At 42.4% G+C, this 21,084-nt stretch overlaps 1 protein-coding gene across 1 annotated transcript in view; it reads right to left on the reverse strand.

Moving 5' to 3' along the window:
• The window catches only part of sh3kbp1 (SH3-domain kinase binding protein 1), a 30,053-nt gene extending 9,604 nt beyond the window's left edge, over positions 1-20,449 (reverse strand). The window contains exons 1-7 of the mRNA XM_023395069.2: positions 20,225-20,449; positions 13,478-13,635; positions 6,703-6,817; positions 5,798-5,907; positions 5,033-5,177; positions 4,783-4,862; positions 3,735-3,824 (exon numbers count right to left, since the gene is read on the reverse strand). Of these exons, the coding sequence (XP_023250837.1) occupies positions 3,735-3,824; positions 4,783-4,862; positions 5,033-5,177; positions 5,798-5,907; positions 6,703-6,817; positions 13,478-13,635; positions 20,225-20,228 (702 nt within the window). The 5' untranslated portion in view covers positions 20,229-20,449. The remainder of the gene's footprint in view (positions 1-3,734; positions 3,825-4,782; positions 4,863-5,032; positions 5,178-5,797; positions 5,908-6,702; positions 6,818-13,477; positions 13,636-20,224) is intronic.
• Positions 20,450-21,084: the final 635 nt, after the last annotated feature.

A 21,084-nucleotide genomic window follows, 5' to 3' on the forward strand; every position in this document is an offset into this window, starting at 1 on the left:
GCTGCATTCACTGTACATCCTGTTTGTTTTAGCGCTGCGTCACTGTAAACCAAAACTCCACCTGCATGAATAAAGTGTGACCAAAGGCAGGAAATTTGAACTGCAGTAAAGCTTGCATGGTGTCATCTTATACTACTGATGTGTTACTCTTTTGTTTTAGTTGTTTTTTCATTTCCTACTTGTCTGCACCATTTCCTGTCGCAATCATGAGGTTAAAATGCAGGAAACTACAACAGAGACACACTTCTCTCAGAACCTAAAGCATACTGCTCGCCAAGTGGTTACACAGTGGTTCAGTCTTCTACGATCGCTTCCACAAAAGTTGAGGGATTCACAAGAGACGGATTATAGAAAGGAGAGTCAAAGTCTGTGAAGCAGAGGCCGCAATGTCCTGAATTTCCGTCCCTAACGCTCCAAAAACTGTATCCTACATTTCCCATATTGCAACTAGACAGTATCTTTCATTAGCTCCTCCCTACATCCCCTCTCTGTCTCTGTATTCACAAACTGCAACAAAAATCATGTATAAAAAGATGTTAAACCACTTGAACATCACGAACATTGTGTGCAACACCACCATAGAGCCAATGCACCATCACCATGTTGGTATCAGCATCCTAAGGATTTCAGATTCATTGTTCTATTTCTGCACAGCCTTGCATATTTCTCGGAATAAAAATCGAGTCATCTTCTTTTCTTTCTTTTTTTTTGCAAAGTTGAATAAACCCAGATTAATTCTCTGGTGCATAGAAATATCTTTAATCGCCCCGTAACTCAAAGCAGAGGGCGATGTGATGAGGTCTGGAGAGTGACGGTATCTCCCTCGCTGACAGAAGGAGAGCTCACATTGAAAGTAAATTTTCCATTAATGACTAAGAATCATTATTAGTGCACCAGAAGATGAAGAACTTTGTGGGTGGGTGGGGGAAGGGCTTTGTATTACATATTGGGAATCAGCAAGTCAGCTGGTATGAGTAAAACACACACTCTTGAGTAAAACACACACTCTTTATTAATTTATGAAATTGTTGAGTATGTTTTGACTTAAAGAAACACTACCCCGCCTTAAATGACAACATACACCAATTTTTTTTACTGTAAACTCAGCTGGTATCACGGCTGAATGACTCTGACTCACCACAAAGACAAAGGATCTGGGGGGAAACACTGAACACTTCTCCTTTTGTTGCTCAGAGATGTTGAATACAAGCACAAAAAAAAAAAAACCCCAAGAGTATCAGTGTCAGCCCACAAAAAAAAAAAAAAAAAGGCTCCTTAACCTATCATTCAATCACTTTGTACATCTGTGCAGAACATCACTGCTGTCTCTCTACACCGGGACTTCACCCATGTACAAGCAGCCGACCTTCCAGTTCAGGTCAATTATAAAGTTGACGTGGCTTCCAGTGACTCAGCGTCGCCCCACGATCCCGGATGGAGACTGTCACCTCCTCCAGAGCCTCATTAGGGAGCAGAGAGACTTGTCTCAACATAAAGCAACATAACAGCCTCCCGCTCAGCAGGACAGGCTGACAAACATCCTTAAGAACATGCACGCGCGCACACACACACACACACACACACACACACACACACACACACACACACACACACACACGCACACACTCGTCTGCAGGAACTAAAGGAGAGTTTGACGACCAGTATAAATTTTAAAGACGTTTTTTTTTTTTCACCCAAATATATTTCGTTTTTATCCTGCGTCTCTCATGTTCATCTTCTCGTCTTTTGTCTCTGATTTTTGTTCACTGTTTCGTGAGAAATTAACCAGTGTTTCAGCGTCACGCCTCGGTGCCCTTTGGCCTCTCAGAAGCTCAGGTTAGTCTTTCGGTCTACATCATGCAGGAGCAGGCTTTTGATAAGGTTTCCTATGTCAATTAGAAAATGAAGGGAAAAAGATAGAGTTTTATTTCTCATCTAAATGTGCTTTCAAAAGCTGCCAACACAAATGTTTTGGGGGAGGCAATGAATACCTGAAAATTCTACATTTTATGCATATTCTAGCAAAACCCGAAAAGCCTCATTTTCTTACTCTTTGTGGTTCCTGGTTTGCGATTTCTGCCTTTTACACCGCAATAGACAAAGTAAGCATTTCACTGTTGTAGCTGCTGGAGGTGGAGCTATAGTTTTAACTACTGTGTTTACAGTTACTCTAGGTACTTGACCCCTGTGGTTCCCAGCTAAGGGAATCGGGCTCCCAAAAAAGGGCTGCAAGATAAATTTGAAGGATCGTGAGACGGTTAATGGGAGAGGAAAGAAGGAAAAACAAGGTTGTGCATACAAAAGATTGTATTGTATTTACTTTTTTTCTAATCCAGTTTTTTTTGGGGGGGGAAATATTGGATCATTTCACCTCTTTTGGCCTCAAACAGTTAATTAAATGAAACCATGTGAGATGTTTGGAGGGGAAATGTCTCTTTTGTGAAACTGCTAACAACTCATAGATATCTGAATCCTGAGTGTTGCATCACTACAGCCATCAGATAAAATGTGGGAGAGTAAAACTTGCGTGAACTAACCCTTTAAAAAGGCAGATGCTTGACAAGCTCTCAGAACAAAAACCAACAGTATCTGCATTGCCAGAAACCATTAACTTGACTTATTTTCCTTCCAAAAGAATATCCAAACATTTATTTTTCCCCAAAAAATGTGTTGTTGACATGGTGAAACAACATAAACAGAACACAAAACTCTTTTCTCTTTTCAACCTAAAACACTCGTGTCACCTTCTGACAAATAAAACCAAAAGGTAAGAAATGGGCTTTTTTTTCCTCTTTGTATTTTTTGGTGAACTGGCCCTTTAATTCCAAATGCATGTACAAAAAAATATATTAAAATGTAGTGTTTCCGCCCACACGGGTGAAACTGCCTCTGAAATGGTATTTTGACATAAAACTCTCCAGATGTTTCTTTTTTTCATTCACTTTACAATTTAAAGATGAAAACTTAACAAAACCCGTCCACCAACAGCCGATCTACACCAACCACACAATTACAAAACATGACCTGTCATCTCTCCTGTCACTCCCTGAGCAGCTAAACCACAACATTCGTAACGTCCAGCAGAATAGAAAACGCTGCGCATAAGAGAAGAAAGCGGTGAGGATGGAAATACAATAAATGAAGAAAAAAATAATAAAACCTTGAATGAAAACGGAGCAAGAAGAGAGGAGGAGAAAGAGAAAACTTGACTCTACCGTTCTCTCCTCTGGTTTCAGTTAAGCTCAGGCGGACAGACGGAGCGTTGCTACATCAGCGCGGGCAGCTGGAGACAGTGTGTGTGAATGTGTGAGCGTCAGTGAAAAACTGTATCACCTCCCCTCTCTCTCTCTCTCTCTCTCTCTCTCTCTCCCTCTCTCTGTCTCTCTCTCTCTCTGTCTGTCTGTCTGCCCTGTGGAGCTCTCAGTTCTGCTTTGCTTGTCAAATCCCTGCAGGATGTGTGTGTGTGTGTGTGTGTGTGTGTGTGTGTGTGTGTGTGTGTGTGTGTGTATGCGCGTGTGTGGACAAACCATCATTGTGAGGACACTTGGGCGACATTATGGTCGGTCCTTACTTTACGCTACAAATCGCTGTTTGAGGGTTAACACTTGGTTTTAAGGCTAATGTTAGGGTTATGTTTAGGTTTGGGTGAGCGGCTAGGGAACACATTCTGTATGATGGTCCTCACGAGTATAGAAAGACCAACGTGTGTGTGTGTGTGTGTGTTTGTGACTCACCTTGTCCACCTCTGAGTCAATTTCCATGGAGCGAGGTCTGAGCTTGATGGGCTGGTCTTTGAAGATGTCACCAAAGCCAAACCCTCGGACCTAAAGGGCGGATTAAAGAGGAACTTGCAATTCAACATGATCTTAACAATCTGCCGTAAAAACTCTCATTGCCTATTGACTTAAAGGACCTGTGTGTAGGATTTAGTGGCATCTATGTGGTTGCAGATTGCAACCAAATGAATACCCCTCCCTTTCCAAGCGTGCGGGAGAACCTACGGTGGCCTTCAGGTAACATGAAAAAGCAAAATGCCCTCTCTAGACTCTAGAGTTTGGTTTGTGAAGGGCTCATTCTAAGCTAACAAAAACACAACGACTTTTCGTTTCAGGTGATTATACATGAATCAAAATATAATTATGATAATTATATTCTATTTCGATGCCCCTAAATCCCACACACTGGGTCAGCTTCATTAGATTCAAATAGCATCCCAGAATCACAGCTCAAAAAGATATGTGTATATATATATATATTAATAGACTGTCTCAAACCACAGCCACAACCCAGTCCACTTCTCCACAATTGTTTGATACTCCAAACAAAGACTTTCATTGACGTGTTCCTTTAAAAACAAAATCGTCCATTAGCAAAGATGCAGCCTCAAAATGAATTGTGAGACTTGGCACTTACAGCTTTAAGCACATATGACTTGATGATTCACAGCCTCTGCTTCACACCACTGAGTTTTTTTTATTTTTTTAAAGCAATTTTGTTTTTCAATTTTGTGCTGGAAAAACAGCATCCTCTTCCTGTTTTGTGTAATAAAGGAACTGGAGCTGGATTTTTCCCATTGTATCTGACGCTGTATGATCTCATCTTAGAGAAATAAATAATCATTTGGATCGGACAATTCTTCCAAGACCAAAAACATTGCTGTTACAAACAAAAGCGCATAATGTGGCGCGCAAAGGAATGTAGATGAGGACAGTCTCAGATTTGTGAAGCGTACACGTACTGTAGCGTCAGTTCGTCACATCTGTACTGTACATGACTGATTACCTTCTTGGGCTGGATTTCTCCTGACCCTGTTTCTGACCGACTGTCTCCTCCATCACTTTCACTGCCCGGGCTGTCCTTACCTACACACACACACACACAAACACACACACAATGCATATTAGTTTGTTGCAGCACTCCTTAAAATGTGGATTTATGAAAATGCAAACAGTAACAGCAATCAGAGCCAGAGCTACTTGTGATCTTTTTTAAATGTAGGTGTTTTCCCACGATCCGCTTGGCTGAGACTCACTCGTGCGGGCGCTGCGGACCTCCTCCTGCGGGGTGGGCGTGTCTACGGAGGGCGTGTCGGACTCCTTCAGGATCTCTTTGGTGAAATTGGAGGGAAACATTCCAGTCTTCCCGTTGAGAACCCCCTCCCACCAGCCCTCCTCTACCTGAACACACACACACGAACACGACACACAGGGATACACGTTTATACAAAGATTTACATAGATGCTGATTCAGACAAACACAAAAACACATGTTATGTTTAGGTTTAACCGGCAGGGCACTTGGGCAAAACACATGGTCATTTGGTGGCAGCTGGACATGTAATATTAACACAATTGTTTTCATTTCATTCATGATCTGAAAACTTTCACAAGTTTGATTGAGTTTGATTTTCTTTTCCCTTAATTAACAGAACAACAAATAAAACTGTTCATATCAGGGATACAGCCGGAGAATCTATACATATATTTGGATAGTCAATCAGTAAGAAAAGAATATCGCTCTTGACTAAAATACTATGTGGTTTCACAGTCTTCTTAATTTGAAGGTCTCTAATCGTGGTCATAAACCTGCCAGTGCCCTCTAGTGGACGAACTACGTAACACAAACATATCTCTGGCATTTGTACCAGTTATAAATGAATACCAGTTCCAATTAGTAAAGCATTTTTTTTAAACTTCAGAAAAGAAGCAATAAATGTGCGTGTGTGTTTTGTGGAAGATTTTTGTGCACTGGACTTACAGAAGGATCCATTATGAGTCCAGTTAATAATCAGTCTTACCTCCGCTATGATTTCAATGACGTCTCCTATTTTCAACTCTAGCTCATCTTCATGCTGAGGCACGTAGCTGAAAGCAGCTTTACACCTTCGCTTACGGATTTGATCTCCTCCTGCAGCGTGCGCACGCACACACGCACACACGCACACACACACACACACACACAAAACAATAGCATTTATAAACATATTTATGGCTTACATGTGACATAATTAGCTCACACACTTACCCGTAATCCATGATTTAACAGTGAGTGAGCAGGTGTTCACTGACTTATGAAAAGCCCTCATGGCTGAGGCCCCCGACATGCTGACCTTTGACCTTTCGATTAGAGGACAGTGTCACCAGCGCTGACACCAAAAAGCCTCTCGCTGGCCTTCCAGTTGTTTGTCTTACACCCATTAGCCTGCTCATTAATCTTGACTCATTCCACACCAGCTGGGGCCTTCAGACTTGACCCTGCAGTTCCTCCTCTGTCCACAAGGTGGCACTCTTCATCATCTTAAATCTTAAGGAGTCATTCCTCAGGGCCTATGTGCAGCCAAATGCAGTTATGCACAGGCATGGGTTTAGACACTTTTAGAAACTCAACATAAAGTGCTGGTTCTTGGCAAGAATTTAAAATAATAAATATCAAAAAACTGTAATTATTAATTATAAAATTTTGTGTCTCTTTTTGGTCATTTTGTGTCTTTGCAGCGATTTTCCTCTGACCCCTCCCCTGAACACGCGTGTACAGTGAGTGTGTCGTATGTGCATATATACATGTTTGCAGTAGAATGGTGGGGAATGCTTGACCCAAATCCTTCATCACACTAATAGGATCTATGTTTGAGCCCTGAAGACTTAAAGCTGGCTAATGACCACGACGTATGAATGTACATGTCCGTGTGTAAGAGCTGAGTACCTTTCCTTCCCGGCCGTACGCCGGGGTCGGACACGGGGCTGGCCCTGCCATTTGCGAGGTCAGATCTGATCATGCTCGCCTGTCCTCCATCCCTCTTCGCCTCTTTCTTTATCTCCTGCAGAGAGAGAGAGAGAGAGAGAGAGAGAGAGAGAGAGAGAGAGAGAGAGGAGATGATTAGAGCAGGAAGAAGAGCAGGAGACGATGATGGGAAGAAAAATATAGGTTTAGGTGAGGAAAGGTAAGTTACAGAAATAGGGAAATTAGGAGTAAAGAGAGAGTTTAAGCTGCAAAAAGTATGTAAATGCCGCAAGTAAAACTACGTCTTATCAGTCTAAGTTGACTCCTCCCTTATTTCATAATGACTGAAGCTCTGAAATGCCACAACTGATTATCATTTTTGATGATAACGCTGATGATGATGCATCATTAACAAGAACAGATAAAGATAAATGGAAATATTCAGATGCAGCAGATCTGTACGCAGCCCGATACTGACCTTTGTTGTTGGTAGTTTCTTTTGTCGGTGTCATATTACAGATTCAGTGTTTCTGCTATCATTTACATTCAGTCAGACACAGGGATTAAGAGTCAGAATCAGAAGACACCCTGAGTTGAGGTATCAGTATCTTACCTAATTCATAATGAGGTAAAGGAACAAGTCACATTTCTAACTAAGATGTCGTCTGTTCAAAATACCAGGTCACACCCAGCTGCAACTCCTATTCTCTTTTGGTTAATGTAATCTCAGTGTGAACTTCTAATAATACTGCATTCCTTATAATGTTGGATCACTGACTCGTGTTGCTGACAAAACTTTAACTGAATTAAAGGACAGGTTCATATTTGTTCAGGTCTGTCTTTATACAGCACTCATATGCTTGTAAAGTCCTTCATCAGCTGATATGAGTCTGCAGATGCTGGTGTTAGTAACCCGGGTGACCCTCGCTGTTTACCTGCAGATGACCGGTAACACGCTCATAAACCTCATGCGAACCCAACAAACAGGCGAAACCTGCCGCCCTCTTGCACAGCTGCAACTTTTCCCCTCCGCTAACTAACTCTCTGTCCCCGTGACTTTCACCGGCATAAAAGAATCACAAGACAGCATGCCTAACTGATCAGGAGACGTGGAGAGAGACAGGCAGGCAAACACGCTGAGCGACAGAAGAATCAACAAGCAGGCAGATGGGGGAGACAACAAACGTGGAGAGGCACACAGACACACACACACACACACACACACACACACACACTCACACAGACACACACACATACACAGAGAGACATCCACACACAGAGTCGCAGAAAAACTCGACTTGACGGTTCACATCTCCCCACCACATTCATCATGACGCTGTTTCATAAGCCCTGGCCCTGTGGCAAACGCAGCTCAGTGAAGCAGACGGGCCCGGGTACACTGACTCACAGAATCTAGCCCCTTACACACAACACACACACACACACACACACACACACACACACACAGACACACACACACAAACTGGCCTGGTGTGGCGTAAAAGCCATAATGAGCCACGGAAGATCCAAATATATCAACAAGAAAGGACGTTTCCTAGACAACAACCGAAGCTCATTTGAGGCTAAGAGCCATTTTAGCAGCTACACGAAGGATGGAGACTGGATGTGAAGCCGGAGTGAGTGTGATCCTTATATAAACCGGCGTAATCTACAAACTTGGCGCTCAGCACAGAAGAGATTCACGTCCCCAGGCGCTGAGAGGCTAATTAAAAACCCTTTTCACCAAAACTGTACCGTCTGGCAGTTCCTTCGCGGCCCACCAGTGGGCCCCCGGGCCACAGGTTGGGAACCACTGACTTCAGGACTCAGCAGAAATTGTCCTGTAAACCACAACATTTGAGCACTTTGCCCAAAGACAAAAAGCACTCACCAACATTAGATTTCCTGCCTTTGTTTGGCGTTGCAGGAAGGCGAAATGACCACAAATATACGCAAAACAAACCGTCCTATATAGAAGGGGTGGGGAGTCTTTTACCTGTCTGTCCCGGAGGTGGGATCATTTTCTCACAATCTCCCCAAAACCAAAACAGTAAAGTTTTGGGCCCTAAAACAAAAACAATGAGCTGAAAGATGATAAAACTCTCAGTAGAGCTGAGGGAAACTGCATCTATCTGTGTATCTATGTTAATGTTTTGTTATTTCTCTCCAGTGAAGTCACCTTTCCCTGACCTTTGGTGTTTGCAGTTGGTTAAGTAGGCTAATGCAGTCCTAATGTAAAACCAGGAAAAGACTCATTGATTCTGCAGTGCAGAGTGCAGAGGGGCCGGCTCTGACTCTGTAACCTGCATGCCTTCGAATGCAGCAGAAACAGATATTGACACACACGTACATTCATTCAGAAACTCACGCACAGACTGACAAAAACCAGCCTGACACTTTTAACTTGGAGACTCCACGCTGCACAGGCCAACCTACGCAAAAACCCACAGCAGGCATTTGTTAGCCGAGAGCTTCCTCTTTTTTTTTTGTTTATGAGTAGAGGCGGTGTTTACTAGCTGTTTGGCTTTTTGCTTCATGTACAGAAACACAACATACATTCTTTAGACATAGAAATATCAAATACACACTCAGTCTGCTTGTTTAAATAGTTAATATACTTGATCTTGCAACCAGAGACTGATGATTGTGTGGTTTAGGAAAAAGCTAACTGCACTGTTCTTGGAGGCCTTTGTTACTACTTGGACCGCATTCATGCTGCAATTCCTCCGGTGGGGATATGGAGGTAACGCAGAGTTAAAGGAAACCCAGCTGAAATGAGGGGAGGAAGACAACGTGATTCATCATATCTGAACAGGAAACACCTGCATTATGTACACAGCACTGTGTGTTTGTCTGTGTGGTGTGTACAAGCCTGACAGCAAGGACGTAGTTTACACTGCGCTGCTTTAATGCTAAACATTGCTCTGCCGTTCCCCTCTCACCAGACCCCTGACCTTCTTTTTTCTCTTCTGCCATCACAGATAATGCAAAAACAATGCAGTGCAGCAGCTAACATCCCCTGTGTAGAACATATTAGTCCTGGTGGCCTGGTAAAAAAACATAAAACCTCAACTCAATGACATAGAGAGAAGAAGCAGAAGGAAACTGAGTGCGCTTATACTTGTAAAAAAAACCCAAAAAACATTGTGAAATACGCAGGAAAAGTGATGCAAAAATATTATTCCCCTCTTTTCATAAACTGTATTCATTGGTCAAACTGTTATAGTAGGAAACCACTTACGCAAGTTGATAGTGAATCACGAGAGGGTTTTCCATATATGAAAGCGGAAAGAAAACTACAAACTAATATACAACCATTTTCATTAAAATATTTATCATTTACGCCGTTTGTTCAAGAAAAACTTGGCAAGCCAAACATTTAATGGCTTCAGATTCAAATATGAACCTAACCTTCTGTTTTAGACTTTTTTTTGTTCTGTATTTTCTGACATACTAAGCTACAAATGAATGATGTATGAAAATAGCTTTAAGTTGCAGCCCTAGTTTAAATGTATGGTTGGTTATGTTTAATCAGGGGTCATCCATTTTTTAGAATAAAAAAAAACGTTAAGTTACACAATCAAATAATTTAAAAAAAGCAGCTGATCACTTTTCTTCTCAGAAAGCAACTGGCGGCAAATCCAGCTGCTCTATTGCACCATGAAGAAGAATGCTGAGCTTGACTCCCAGAGCAATTAATGTCAAATCAGACCATGTGAAGCTGATTTGCAATACCTGCTAGTCTAATTCACCGAGGTCAGATGACTAAAACAGTTCCCATCAACAGGATATCCTCCACCTCTGCTAGGAATATGGGCTGTAGGGAAATTTACGAAGAATTCACTCACATCCTACTTATTTTCTTGGAATTGAAATTACAGTATTGTCCAGAAATGGTCTACTACTAGCTAAATTTGATAATGGATTAATCATTTAAGTCATTTTCTAAGCAAGAAACTCTCATTACAGCGTCTGAAATGTGAGGATTTGCTGGGTTTTTTTTAATCATCTTTCATACAAAACTGATTATCTTTAGGTTTTGGACTGTTGTCCGAACAAAACAAGCAACTTGACAATGTAAATTTGAGCTTTAGGAGATTGTGATGGAATTTTTACAGTATTTTCATACATTTTCATATAAAGTATTCAACAGGTTTAATGACTATAAAAATAATCATTAGTTGCAGCCTTGATAATATCAATAGTTAAGCTGTTGTACGGCAGTTAGCAGCCATATTGGGGCTGTTGTTGATTCATCATTAACACTATCTTGACAGAATTTGAAAGATATGGTGAGTGTCTTTGTGGTTTTTGACATAAACAACTAAACAGTCCGTTTGCAACTAATGTGGTTTTTAGATTACAACAGCTTCGCTAGTTGGTTGGAGAGCCAATTACAAAACATGACATGTGCACTGGTGAATGTATTCTCATCTGTAACATCAGTTGCTTTGCTAAATTACCCAAATGATTTCACTAACAACACTCAGAGTGTTGACCCGAGTTTCACCCCTGTCTGGATCACATTTAGACAAATGCATCTTTCAAAAAGCATTTTCTTTTAGAAGAAAATGTTAATTCATTGACCTCCACTAAAACAGTCAGCCCGCGCTGAAGGGGGGCTGCTCGCATACCATCACTTCCTGTCGCCTTTTTTTTATCTCGTCTGTCCTCACCTCTCACTTCCCACACACACACACACACACACACACACACACACATATATAAATCAGCACTGCTGCAAAGCTTAATGTCACTCATTCCCATAACTGCAGTCTTGTGACATACCAGTTTGGTATTACTGCATTACTCACAGTCTTCCTCTGTTTCTTTCTCACACGCAGACACACACACACACACACACACACACACACACACACACACACACACACACACACACACACACAGCCTTCACGGGCCCACTGTACAGCTCTCTGACAGTGAATGAGAGCTGTGACATTCAGTCAGCACAAATAAACCACCTGACAACAGACGAACCTTTTTTGTTGAGCACTCTGTCGCCCTCGGCTTGTAACACTTCTCCACTTCCCCTCATGGCCGAGTGAACAAGATACTTCCCTCTTCCCATCAAAGCAAACACATTGTTTTACTGCTGTTACACATCAAAAGCATCTATTGATGACTGCCCATCCCAGAAATGAATGTACCTGATTTACTCTGAGCCACCAGCGGACCGGGGATTGGGTTGCAGCAGCTGCTCGTAATTCATTACTACGTTTGTGAGTAAAGTAGCTGCTAATAGCTGATTTCAAATTATTGATTTATTCATCCGGGATCCACCGTTTGAATGTGAGTCAATACATTACAGAGGTATTGTGTGATATGATGAAACAGTATACACCATCGCAGGTCATGTTGCAATGGTTTTCAGAGACTCAAACGGTGTAGCTGCATCTATATGCTGATATTTCACCGAGGGAATGAACCTAACCTTTTCGTCTGGTCTGATCTGAGGTCAGTTTGTTGCTGTACAGCTGTGAAGATTCTGAAAACACAAGCGGGCTAATTAGTTTTCCCCTCCAGCTTTAAGATCAAGCAGTGGCCGACAGCGACCGGCTGCGCCCGCTAAAACAGTCAGCGCAGCAGCTCGGGTCAAAGTTCAACACATTTGAACTTTTGGTGATTTGGACATCTGCGCTGAGCCGTCGCACCACACCACATGCACAGTAATAGCCTGTGTCTGTTTTTTCCACGATGATGTGAACACGACATAAGGCTTAATGCATCAATAGCGTTCAAACACGTTGCGTGTCGGACCATCAAACAGTATCTGAACAATACAGCTACTTTGCAGCAGCATGTTAAGGCTTTAAAAGAAACGTATGTTGTAAAATTATATATAAAAAAAATATTTGGCAAGTTGCAAATACATTGATCATGGTGAGGCAGTTGGTTAAGGTTAGGGAAAGACAAGTCATTTCTGTGTCCATGTACTTTTCACCAAAACCACCGCCTTTCCGTAATCTTAAGTGTTTTTAACTTAAGTGCTTTTGTGACTTCAGGGTAACCACAGGTGGGAGTCTGAATGTGGACCCTCGTCTCTGGTGTCAGAGCTTTCAACACCCACCAAACACCCCGACTCCCTCATAACGATTCCGTTGCAGTTCATAAATTTAGCCCTTCGTTTAATCAAAAAAAAAAAAAAATTTTCCTCTGAACATGACCTGAAACATAAAACACTGAAGTGAATCACATGCTACATCTTAGACAGTGTTCTCCATAACCATGGGGTCTAGATCTAGATGGATCAAAAACACTTGTAACAAATATTTGACAGAACTGTTTTTGTTCCAAGCGGGTATGACAGGAGAGAAATTGGGGCAACAATGACTAATCTATTCTTACCTGCAGATTCAATCAATCTGTGGCGAGTTCCTCTCTGCCCTCAGCCTAACCTCATCTTCTGCTTAATCTCAAATCAAATCCCAACCACAAATTCAACCTTAACATAACCTAATTTCTTGGTCTGATTTAATCCTAATTTTAACCCTGTCTCACCTAATAAAAGAAAAAAAAAAGAAAAAAAGTCTAAAATTAAAATAGCGCAAGAAAACACACACACACACACACACACAAAGCCAAGCCATACCGCAGTGACACGCTGCTAACTGCATGTTTACTCTGCTGCTGTGCAGAACCTCCTGTGGGTTTATGAAGCATGTGAGAGAGCGAGAATGTGGAGAGAGAATGAGGTGGTGGTGGGGGGGGAAAGGGGGGTTTGACTGTGATTACTCACCCTGACAAAGTTATCCGGGAACAGACCCCTGCGTCCGCCCAGCTCCCCCTCCCACCATCCTCCATCGTCCCGCCGTATGTTCACGATGATGTCACCCACCGTCAGGCTCAACTCATCGTCCTGCTGAGCCTCATAGTCGAACTCCACCACGGCCTCCACTGTGCACAGAGGAGCAGAGGCACAGAGAGAGAGAGAGAGAGAGAGAGGATGAGAAAGACAGGGTCAGTGTGTTACAACACAATAAAAGGTCAGACAGTGCTGTGGTTTCACCATTGTTCCATATTCACTCTGCGGTTTGATGTTGGTGCCGTTTTTTTCTTTTTTTGACTCAAAACTGGAAGTGAACAGCTGAATTTTACATCACAACACTGTTTACTCAGGCCTGCAACACTGCAGCTATAAAGTAAACTGGGTTTAATTTGTCTATGGTGCCGCTCTGACTCTGATGAGTGTTTCATTTTTTCTCAAATAAAAGCCGGGATTTGAAAAATGGCCAGCTCGCAGAGGTGCATTTAAAGTCTGGACAAATCCTCGAGGAGGGGGAGGTGTGTGTGTGTGTGTGTGTGTGGGGGGGGTATTACCTGTACTGTCATGGCATTCAGCAGAATGTAAATTCCCACTGCAATTATTCCATCAGTACAACAATACAGTCATAATATACTTGCCACTCTGCTGCTCTGGGATTTGCTTCTCAACAGGAAGACTGTTATCACTCGCTAATTAAAAGGTGCCAAGAAGGAGTTTTCTTGTAAACAAATTAAAGTTATGTTTACATACAGTGCTTCTCATTAAAACTCATTGTGTGTATCCTAGAGACCGTTTCTACCAAGCAGAACAACAGCATCATTGGTTTCAGACAGGACCCTTAAACAAAATATGCTCGTCCTCAAGTAACAAAGCCCCCTGGTGGACATACTCATTATGACTGGGGCAAGGGTGTCGTGTGTCAGGTGACGTTTCACGGCGACAAAGTCTGGGACGACAGTCAACGCATCGATCTCCTGCAAACCTTAACCACTATTGTAACCACGATAACGCAGCTCCCGTAACCTTAACAACAACTGCGGCAACATGCACACATTTTTCTTATTCTGATTGAAATAGTTCAGATTTCGGTTTCACTGTTTACAGTAAGTAAGTACAGAAAGTAATCAGGTTAAGTGATTTACATACAAAGAGGTATAAACAGGCCTAATCGATTAACCGATTAACCATTTCAAACCTTAATTTAAACCATTTAAACCATTTAAACCGATGTTTCCCTGAACCTAACCCGGTTGTTTTTGATCCTAAAGCTAACCACACATTTACCTTACTGTTCTCACATCAAGAAGCTGATTAAGTCTTCAACGGTGATGTGTCACTGCCAGTGTTGGAGGGCACAGGCTAATTTTGTCATCCTGCTTATAGAGGCATCAGTTCAGAAAATGCTTCCATGTGTCATTCTAGAGGCCATGAACACGTGACGTGTTTGATCATATACTTTAGAGGAGTTGTTACATTAAAAAAAAAAACACTTGCAACAACCATGAAATCCTGCAAAAACCACAGAATACCTTTAATTCCACTCAGTTGTACTTTAGCCAGACTTTCTAGCAGGTTCTGATGTAGCGTCAGCGGAACTGAAATGTTCTTGCAGACACGATGTGCATGAAAAGGTTCAAGGTTGGTTTTTACTGTCACGAGCCTCAGTGCAGTGAACACAGCACTGAGACAGTGAGACCCTGACAGTGAATCTCCTCGCACTTATTGAATAGATGTCGTACTTAGTACTTACACCGAGGTCTCCGACTGCACTCAAGCTTTAGTGTTGTCCCTCAATGTTAAGTCGCTTTGGATTAAAGCATCTGCTGAATGAGTCAATGTAAATGTGAATGTAATGGTAGTAAGAATAAAATACTCAATAAAAATAAGCGATATGAAAAGACATCTTGAACAAAGTCTTACACAATACTGACGTGTAAGGTGCTGATGAAAACAACAAAAGCAAATATGAGCAACTGCAAATTAAAACTGAAACTGATTTACAAAACAGGAAAATGCGGTCAAATTTAAATCTAAAAAAGGGGGGGGCGTGGGGGGTTAAGTAAAAAAAAAAAACAGCCTTGAAGTAAATAGTCACTATTTGAAAAACTGCACATTAAAAAAAACACATGCAACAAACACTTCTTTCCCTCACTCTAACCACCACACACAATTACACACACATTTGCACACACACAACCAACTTGTGACCGATTGTGCAGCTGCAGGTACCTAATGCGTCATTTTACTTGTAGTTTTCCTAACCCTAACCGTGCACGTACACACGCACGCGCACGCACACACACACACACACACACACACACACACACACACACATGCCTATTGCCCACCAAGGCCTGATTCTTGTCTAAGCTGCGTGGGCAGCAAACAGGGGGGTGGGAGTGGTGGGAGTTTCAGGGGTGGGGTAACCATGGGAACAACAGCATAAAGGGGTAGCTATGACTCAGACATACTGGCATCCTCCCCAAAATGAAACCCCCCCCTCCACACTCACACTCACACACACACACACACATACATACATACAGTACAAAATGCACAAAAAGTCAAATTTTTGCACACAAATGCACCATCTGGCAAAAACCCACAAGGATGACAAGACAGAGCGAGACCACAACTCTTGCGAAAGCAGTTGTATTAAAGTGGAAGGTCAGGGTGTTGCTAAGAGTTTACATCATGGGGAAGTAGGAGGACTACCACCAGACATCAGAATTAAGCAGACAACGCAGACGACAGTAGTCCAAGTTGGCCTGCTGCTCAGATGGGGAGGATATGATTCTGGCTTGAGATAACTGGAGAGATCAGCTGCAGACAAGACAGCGACGTGGCATACATACCTTTTTTTCTTTTTGCTCTTAGTTATGAGGTTTTGTGGGGAAGTGGCAGATACCAATAGAGGGAGTGTGGAAGTGGAAGGTTCTTCAGCAAGGAGAAGTGCGTGTACAGTGAATTAATAGCCTATGGCAGTTCACTTCCAAACCACATTACAGTACATCTGAATGGCGTAACAGGACAGCACACTGCAGTCCACCCACCCACGTCAGTCAACAACACATACACCAGGCAGAAGAAGACGACAGATTGTGGCTCTGAACAGAACGCATATCGGGGAGTGAAGAGAAGGAAAGTGTTAAAAAGGAAACACCAAATGGGCTCTGGAGAGGAGCTCTGCTGCAAATCTATGCAGAAAGAGTGAAAAATGAGCCTCGCAATAGTGGAAATGATTTTACAAAAAAGAGGTACTATTGATTCCTGTTCAAGAAGCTACTGCACTTGTCTGTATTTGGAAATTAAAAAGTCTATTTTTAAAAAAAAAAAAATGAAAGTATTTGTGTCTCAATTAAAGATTTACATCTTCAAGAGGAACCACTGAGCTTGAGGCTGATTGCCGCAGACAAATCAAAAAGCGGTGAGAGATGGACTAACGCAATGCTGGTTTCCATCTTTTCAAGGCGTCGATGCACACAGAATGGTGCAAATCTGTGATCTGGCTCGCATTGCCACTGTATCTCAGCCAGTAGCAGATGACCCTTTCCTCTACCAATGTAGAGCCTGTAGAGCGGCATCGCTCTCCTTGACCTGTGATGCACCAACACTGCTTTGCATGTTTAGATTTAATCACAATGCAGGCAGAATGAAGACGACAAGGATGCTTTGCAAATACCACCAATGGCATGTGGTCAGATGGCATTCTCCAGTTAACATGTTCAGACGCCGATTGCATGTTAACACTGTGGGTAACTAGGGAGACAGCGACAAACCACCCGAGAGCTCTAAGAGGCTGATTAGCATACTTGAGCTCATTGTTGTGATTTTATAGCTTGTTCATTTACTGTAGCTGCATTGTTTGGTCTAATATGCCCACAGTGTATCTGGCAGCTAAAGAGTCAGATATTGGTGGAGTCTGATGCTAAAGCCGCTACATGTCTACTTATTGTGTTAGCAGGCAACTGTTTGCTAACACGCTAAGTGCTTGACAACGAGCGCTAACAAGTTGGGACCGAACATGTGGGAGAGAGGGACAGCACCTTACCTTACCTTAAGAAACGTAAAATGTTTGTAGCGGTTTTACCAATTAAGAAAGCAATCATGAGTTTTAGTAGAATGAAATTAAATGAAACAACAAACCTAATGCTTGACTTCAACACACCAATTTAGCACTGACTGTTGGTGGGGGGTCTTTCTATCTAGTTGAAGTTTGTGTGTAAGCAAGGCTAAAAATGATATACATGAGTCCTTAAGAGAGATAAGATAAAGAATGTTTTAAAGGCTATAGACAAAACAAAACACTCAATCGAGTGGTCGAGAATTTCACACTTAAACCCATAGAGGAACTGAGATGAGCGTCCTCTGAGCAGCTGTGGTCAGTTTAGATAAGGGGAAACTACACATACAGACACACTTAACTCTGCAAAGCCATGCTGACATTTCGCTGGTTTCCAGCAAGCCTGTGTTTAGTTATGGGTATGTTTCAGTACGGCTGCTGCTGATGATGTCAAGAGCAGCTGTGTGTTTCTGTCTGTAAAACATTCACGCTGGACCGGAGCCCACTGGGAGTCGAAGCCACCCACTCCAACTTCTGGATCAGATCACAGACTTCAGCAAATTCTCCCACATTAAAGGAAAATTCCAACCGTTCATCTGCTCATCACGCACATATTTTGTGAGAAAGGGTTTATAATTTATTAGACTTCCTCATCCTGCATTCACTTCTACTTGTAATTCATTCCCTCTTTCTTTTATTTTTTTTGCAGAATGCCTTTTGACAACCCCCCAGCTGAGAATTTTGTGCATTCATCTTTGGGTTTTCAGTGTAGGTGAAGGAAGCCGTAGAGGAAGCCGTGGAGGAAGCCGTGGAGACGGCGACAAGCAAAGCAAAAGCAAAAAAAGAGAGTGAGAGTGTTTCAGTTTCATCTGAGAAAAGTGAAACATGTCTTTAGGCTGTTCTGTATTCCTATCTGTTAAGACTAATGGGGATGGAGAGACCGAGCTGTTTCTCCCTGTGTAAGTCTTGAATGTCTCTGCAAATGTCTTGAAATAAACCCTTTGTCTTCAACTCTGAGGGACTGAAGGTCACAGTTCTAGATCTCTGACGTTGTTTGTCTCCTTGAAAACTGAAGCAACAGCAGAATTATCGTGGTGTTTTGTCTTCAGGTCTGTATGTTGAACAGGAGCGAGCAAAGAAATAACCAAAACAAAACAAAAAGAAAAAAGAAATGGATGAATAGTGCAGTCTTAATGTATACTAGCATTAAAAAGGACTTTACCACTTTACATGGCATCTGAATACACTCAGTGGCCACTTTATTAGGTACACTTGTACAATCTATTGCAATTAAATACAACTGTTCTGCCATAAAGTGTACTTTTAGCTCTTGATTAAACACCTCTAAACACAATGTAGTCTAGTAGCAAATCCACCTATATATGACCTCAGTGATACATGCATATACACACATACATACATAATGTGATTTACCAATTTCCGACAGTGTCACCAAAAACTGAACACCATAAAATTCGTAAGGATAGGTGTTGATGGCAGCGCTGTTGTTTTGGAGTTTAAGTAGTTTGTACATGTGAGCCTATAGAGTCCAGATTTCAATAGAAGTTAGAAACCGACAAAATTAGGCAACATAAACGTCTGTCTCTCACTTGAAACAACCACAAACCACTTTTTTTAAAAAAAAAAAGGTAGATCAATGTCCCAATTGTGCAATTAATTCAATTACAAGATCCCATACACATACTGAATCTGGGGCTTTACCTGCGGCTGGGGTTGGGGTTACAGGCCACGAGCTGCAACTATTTTTTATTATAGGTTAATATTATAGAGCATTCACTTGATCAATAAACCACTTATTCAATTTACAAAGTGCCAACTGCTCCTTTGCAGAGAAATGAAGTTGTATGACAAAAAAAAGTAGCATGAAAAGACAAAGGAAGTATTAACTCTTGCCCTGCATGGCATCTTTGAAATAACCATCACATTTAAAAGAGCTCTTAGTTAACTTTACTAAGTCGATTACTCGACCGCCAAACCTGCAGTCGGTTCACTTGCATGCATTGTGTGCAACAGCGCAGTGCTGTGGGAAACGATGGCGATCATGAGAAGAAGAAGAAGAAGAATGTCCCACGTCAGGCCTGTTTCATCCCACAGACACAGACGGAGAGCTGGAGAGAGTCAAACACTGTGAAACAGCGCGGGCAGGCAGACAGACAGACAGAGAGTGAATGTAAACGTGTCAACATCTGCAACTCATCAATGTGATCCGCTGCTTTTTCTGAAATCGCAGCCGCACACACACACGCGCGCGCGCGCACACACATACACACACACACACACACACACACACACACACACACACACACACACACACACACAGGCGTCCGGGCTGGCTGCACACCCACGCGCAGCTTTCTAATCATGAATATAGCATCGGAATCGTTCGAAAACACTGAGAGACGGCGAGCCTGTGCGGTCACCGACAAACAGCTCGGCTATGTATGAAGCGACGTCAGGGGAGGTGAGGCAGGGAGGAGAGGAGAGGAGAGGAGAGGAGAGGGGGAGGAAGGAGAGAGGCTGAACCCAGCGCGCATCTGGACCGGGCGTTTATTCCTGCCCATCCAGATGCGCAAAGGCGCTGGAGGCTATTTTAGGACATGCTGCAAAGAAGGAGCAAAATAAGCGTCGCGTCTCACCCATTTATGTCTCCCGATGTGCTATTAGTGCTCCTGCAGGCTGGTTGGTAACGAGGGGAAAGGTGGTTGCCTCAGGTATATAGAGGGGGTTTGTACCGGACCGAGCTCCAGCCTCCTGCTCGTACTACAGATCCGCTACAGCAGCGCTGAAACGGGAGGAGCGTCAAATGAAACCATATTCCTTCCTCTTTTTTTTTTTGTCTCCGGTGACACGACAGAGGAGGCAGAGCGAGTGGCCAGAAAACGGAAAAAGCGCTGATGAACAAATCTCTCTCTCTCTCTCTCTCTCTCTCTCTCTCTCTCTCTCTCTCTCTCTCTCTCTGCTGCTGCCTTCAGGTGCACTGCGTAAAGTCAGACTTCCCAATCGCATTTTCATCAGATGCAGATAGGGGAATGATGTGACGCAATTTGTTGCACCATGCATGATGCACAGATGGTGGTGACACAATTACTCTGTGTTAAGGGACAGCAGGGTTTAATACTGAAGATGAGCACTTTTATAATGGATAAATGTTATTTCTCCAAACAAATATTCTTTTTTATTTATCATTTTATTTAATTATTCAATGTAAAATTATTTCCAAGAAATTCATATTCATTTTAATACTATAAAAACATGTTCTTCTCAAATAAAAAACATCTTTTTTTTCTTTTTTCACAATATTCTGTCAAATAAACTCCAGCACATTTTGCATTTTATGAACTTTACCACTGACTGCAAAACTTCACAACCTAATTCACTTTTGAGCCTTCTTCAGTGGTGCAGTGTTTTATTTTAGTGGGTGTACTGCAGGTTTATTACCTGTATTAACAGTGGGTGCTGCAGTCAGTGCAGGGTCTCATCTCCAGTTAGTGGACTT

Source organism: Seriola lalandi, unplaced genomic scaffold (genome assembly GCF_002814215.2).
Source record: "Seriola lalandi dorsalis isolate HSWRI2012SDOR001 ecotype SW California unplaced genomic scaffold, Sedor1 jcf7180002054956, whole genome shotgun sequence".
Classification (NCBI taxonomy): Eukaryota; Metazoa; Chordata; class Actinopteri; order Carangiformes; family Carangidae; genus Seriola; species Seriola lalandi.